Below are 5,242 nucleotides of genomic sequence, written 5' to 3' on the forward strand. Positions count from 1 at the left end.
TCATAGTCTCCTTCAAGATATGAATTTATGTTTCCTGAATACTGTATGACTCTGTATATATGTGTAAATACTGTATAGATGTGTATATATTTATGTGTATTAAAGGGGCAGTCTGCAGATGCTACATACATTTGAATTTTTTTTTGTTAATGATATACACCCATTGATTCTTGAAGAAAATGACTTATAAATGCCTCATGAGCTTATTTCAACTGCCGTGCCCCATCAGAACCCCAAACATAAGCTCGTCTTATTCCAATGTTTGTAAACAAAGCAATTGTAAACAAACAGTATACAGCTTCTTAACATATACCTTTGATTTCATGGATGGCCTGTGTTTTGGGATTGAAAGGGTTGGACTAAACGGGAAAACATCTCCACTATGTGATTCTACTTTATCATCCTCTGGCACATTTTGGACTTTGAGAGGATTCAAATTCCTTTGACTACGTTTACTCTTTGGAATTCAATGCATGCCTGCACCTGCAAACACCCTGTAGGCACAGACGCTTGTGAAATTCATTTCATAAACTTTATATAATTTGAAAATGCATACAATAGCCAACACTTCATGAAATGCCTCGTTCAGTTGGTGCAGGACAATCTGGTTATGAGAGTCCCTGGAGCTTGTGTGTGACCCAGCTTTCATAATAGTCTCCTTACAAAATAGCATTACAACACAACAGCAATCCAGTCTGATACAAATTACTTTTAATACTGTGAAATTGTGTGTGTGTGCGTGCGTTGTAGTAGTGGTGTTGGGGTGCGGGAGGGGGAGGACGGTTGTCAAAACAAAAACATTGAGGTCAATGTGACTTCTGCCTCATTAGTCTGCTTCACTATGACTCATCATCTTAACTGATTGTCTGACAGTGGTCAGCTGACTCTTCCTCACTACTGCCCTCACCTAGTTGTTTGTGTTGAGGTCAACATCTGTGGACTAGGAAGTGAACAACATACAGCACTGTGAGAAGTATATGACTTAAATCACCTCTGATTGTGTCTCCCTATGTTGCTAGTTACATCTTGTCTTAATAATGTTGATAGTACGCATGTTGTGGTGCTTCATGATAGTTTCACAGGGTGACAATCATAGTCTCCTTCAAGATATGAATTTATGTTTCCTGAATACTGTATGACTGTATATATGTGTAAATACTGTATAGATGTGTATATATTTATGTAAGTCTTACAGCTGTGAAATGCAATACATTAGCACATGGTTTAGTCGCTATGAGTGACTTTCAACAGCACTTAATTTCGTCAACATGACTGACAGTCATACATTATGATGACCATGTGAATGGATTTAAGCCTTGAGTGCATCCACGTGGTGGTACGTTGCACAGGAGTACAGGCATGAGAAGACTCTTGACTTAGATTAGATCATGTGACCTCCACAGGTCAGAGCTCAAAGTGCGACAACAGAGAAGACATCTTGGAGGCCAGTTTCCATGGAAACGATGGCTGGCACCAGAAGGGCCATGCTGTCTGGGTGAGTGAAGCTAATGAGTTTCAATAAGTGGGGCTGAGGGTTAACTTCACGAAGAGACTTTAATGCAGTTCAGGGCGACCTTTGACCTTACAATTACCCCGTTTCCACGCTTCCGGGCTTTGTTAATTACCTTTGATTACGAATGTGAGTGTAGCAGGCTGCTTCCTCATCTGAGAAGCCCCATTAAAGTGTTATTAGAGATGTTTAATCTGAAAGGCTTGTTGCCATTGTGATTGAAATTGAGCTAGAAATCATTACCATTTACTAAGGCAGGGCTTATTCAATAGATTGAATATTTATCTTTTAAAATGTGGGTCATACTATTCCATGGTGTAGTTAATGTGATACATCTTATTTCTTAGTAGCACACGTCTAATATTTTATTTGCTGCGTACAGTAACATCTCCAGTTAGTTGCATTATAATTAAAGGTTGACCTTACTGTCATCCAGAGTTCCGTAGATAGCTGTAATAGTATTAAACTTAACCCTCAAGTATAGATTAAATTGATTTGACCTAAATTGACATTTCTTTGGCCTTTACCATTGTTCATGAATGACAGAGTTGTCAGCAAACACAATATTCTTGATGTATTACATTTTTAACAGATATCCCTGACCTCCTTTTTGGTGGGACGCTGTTTGCTTTTCTGACCTCAACACGCAACTGATGTCTGTTGCTGGTCCTGTGCTATGTATAGCTAGTGCTATTTCCATAGCTGTGAAAAGAATGGAACCTCCCTTTGGAGTAGACCGACTATATGCAGACACACTTCTGTTTTGTTCCGTTCTAGAGAGAAGTCTTTCGGAAATGTTGTCATCTCTTGTTCGTTTAACTTAGTTTGCGATTGAAATATTATCCAAAATTATATAATTGGAGGAATAACAACTGCAATGTCTAACAATGAGGCTATGGAATGGAACAGCTGTGATAATGCAGTGCGCGAAAGGGATTTGCCATATCGGGTCCCAGGACATGATTTAGGGATAGCCAAGTTAAAGTTAGTAGTGGAGGGTTCTGTTTTTACAGAAGAGAGAGATTTCCTGGTCAAGAGCTGCGAGTATTTCCAAGCTCTCTACCGTTCAGGGATGAAAGAATGCCGGCAGGAGGAAATCCACTTGAAGGGTTTGTGTGCTCGAGGATTCTTGATCGCACTGGTGGTTTTACGAGGCAAGAGACCTATCCTGGATGCTGACGAAATCGTGGAGGCCATAGAATGCGCTGCCTTCCTGCAGGTGGAGCCTCTTGCCAAACATCTCACGGACCTGATCGACTCTGATAACTGTTTGCTAATGTATCACACCGCAGCAACCTTTGGCCTAATGACCCTCTACCATGCTGCTGCACTGTTTATCCGGAACATGTACCATGACTTAGAGGTCGAAGTCAGGAAAAGCTTACCGACAGAACTTGTTGCGTATGTAGAGTCACTGGTTCCTAGCGCGTTTGTAGCAGTTGGAGCCCACTCGACTTGTGGTGTGGATGAAACCATCCACGCTGGCAACAGGACTTTGTGCTACCTGGACGATGAGGGGAAAAACTGGAAGGTCCTCACAGACCTACCCCTAGAGGCAAGTACCTCTATGGCCGGACTGACCGTTCTGGACAACAAGCTGTATATCGTGGGAGGGATACAGGTGCAGGGTGCCCGCAAGTACGCTGTGGACACCTGCTTCTGCTACAGTGTGGAGGTTGACCAGTGGACCATGATAGCCAGTCCAAAACAGTTGCGGTACAACTTCTCTCTCGTGGGACTGGATGGATGTCTTTATGCCATTGGGGGCGAGTACGAGCGAACAATCATGTCATCAGTGGAAACTTATGAAGTTGCAACTGGAAGGTGGTCATTTGTGGCACATTTGCCTCGACCAGTCACCGGAGCAGCGTGCACCAAGGGCATGGGCCGGATATTTGTGTGCTTGTGGAAGCCCATGGAGACCACCGAAATCTATGAATACCTGCCCAGGACAGACCAGTGGTTGCTTGTCAGCACTTTGATAAGGCATCAGAGCTACGGCCACGCCATGGTGGCTCACCGGGATAACCTGTATGTCATGCGTAACGGGCCACAAGATGACTTCCTGAGATGCATGATGGACTGCTACAACCTCACCACAGGCCAGTGGACAGCCTTGCCAGGGCACTTTGCCAATAGCAAAGGCTCCCTGTTCACAGCCGTGGTGAGAGGCGACTCGGCTTACACGCTGAACCGAACCATGACTTTGGAGTACGCTATTGAGGGGAAAACGTGGAAGCCCAGGAACCAGATGAAGGGTTTCCCAAGAAGTGGCTCCTTGTGGACATTTTTTCTTAGGCTGCCCAAGGGACGCAGAGGGTCCATATTGAATGGCATCCCAGATGGATATGGACAATGTTGAGAGAAAAGATTCCCCTGATCAGATCTGACAAATTCCCTTGAGAAGATGAGGTAGATGGGATCTTACATGCGATAATTAATTGCCAGCTGAGCAAACCGGCGAAGGGATGGATATAGTCTCAGAGTATGACTTTGAAAAACCAAACTAAACATTGCCTCAATGAAAAGACCTACAACTGAGATAGTTTCAGATATATTTGGACTTTCATGTGGATTTGTGTGACTGTTTCTTGAAAGTGTGAATTATAATAATAATATGGTGGCTGCTCATTTTTGTCCTACTTCACACATGTACAAGTGTGTTTTATATACATGTGTTAGTTGGAAATGTGTTTTCTTTCATATCCCAACTCCCCTTGAGACACCCTCGGAGAGTGTGGCCAGGGTCAGCCATTATCAAGAGCAACCCTTTAGCAATTAGGGTTAAGTGCCTTACTCAAGGGCACGTTGACAAATTTTTCACCTAGTCGGCTTGGAGATTAAAACTAGCAACCTTTCGGTTACTGGCCCAAAGTTCTAACTGCTTGGCTACCTGCCGCCCTTGAGGCCCCGCGAATCATTGCCAGGTCTAAAAGATCAATACGTATGTGTGTGTCAGACCTATGTGACAGGTAAATTTGTTCCTCAGTTGATGTGTGACATTTTTCATCACTGTCTGTTGAATATCCAGGAATGCGATATATGTCTCTTTGAAATAAAAAAGGACACAGGTCTGCACTCTGGGTGTTTTTTTTTCCAATTACTTTTTATTTGTAATATAAACAGTAAGATATAACAGTGGAAAATCCTTTCATAACCTTGTTCAAAGAGATATTTGCATTTTCAAGTGGAGGAGAGCTTTCATGGGTGAAGTTAGGACAACAATGCATTCAAGGCTCAATTTAGGCGAACATTGTAAAATATCTTGATTACGCTTGGTGTAAAATAAGCTTGGTGTAAAACCCATGTTTTCGGTAGCCAGATTCAAAGAAAGAAAGACTTGGGTTGAATCAGGGCAGCCATGGGCAGGCTGTAATTAGAAAACATCATTAAACACACCAGGACATGTGGTTTTGTAGGACTTACTCAGGGATTGCAAGTCACATGCCATTATTTAGAAATGGTAAATTAAGTTACATGCTATGTTGTGTTGTAAAGATGAGTTATTTGTGTTTCTTTCACGTGACAATTAATCTACCATTATTATTCATCTAGAGTCCAGATCCACAGACTAAGGAATCTTCAGCATAGAGCATTATTTTTTCAATTTGACTCAAGAAATATGTCTCAGTCAGTACATCCACGTCAGTGATTCGACCACAATGCACAACAACGTCAGTCATGTCCAAGCTCTTTCTTAGCTCCCATTCCTCTGCGTTTCAGAGCTACTGT

General features: G+C 42.4%; 1 protein-coding gene across 1 annotated transcript; it reads left to right on the plus strand.

Moving 5' to 3' along the window:
• The first annotated feature begins 2,239 nt into the window (after nt 1–2,239).
• Nucleotides 2,240–4,588, plus strand: kbtbd13b (kelch repeat and BTB domain containing 13b). The gene has a single exon (XM_020491942.2). The coding sequence runs from the start codon at nt 2,388–2,390 to the stop codon at nt 3,870–3,872; it is 1,485 nt and encodes a 494-aa protein (XP_020347531.1). The 5' UTR covers nt 2,240–2,387; the 3' UTR covers nt 3,873–4,588.
• Nucleotides 4,589–5,242: the final 654 nt, after the last annotated feature.

Source organism: Oncorhynchus kisutch, linkage group LG10 (assembly GCF_002021735.2).
Source record: "Oncorhynchus kisutch isolate 150728-3 linkage group LG10, Okis_V2, whole genome shotgun sequence".
Classification (NCBI taxonomy): Eukaryota; Metazoa; Chordata; class Actinopteri; order Salmoniformes; family Salmonidae; genus Oncorhynchus; species Oncorhynchus kisutch.

Coding starts and splice junctions, on each gene's coding strand:
- kbtbd13b (XM_020491942.2), top strand. CDS start 2,388: ATGTCTAACAATGAGGCTATGGAATGGAACAGCTGTGATAATGCAGTG.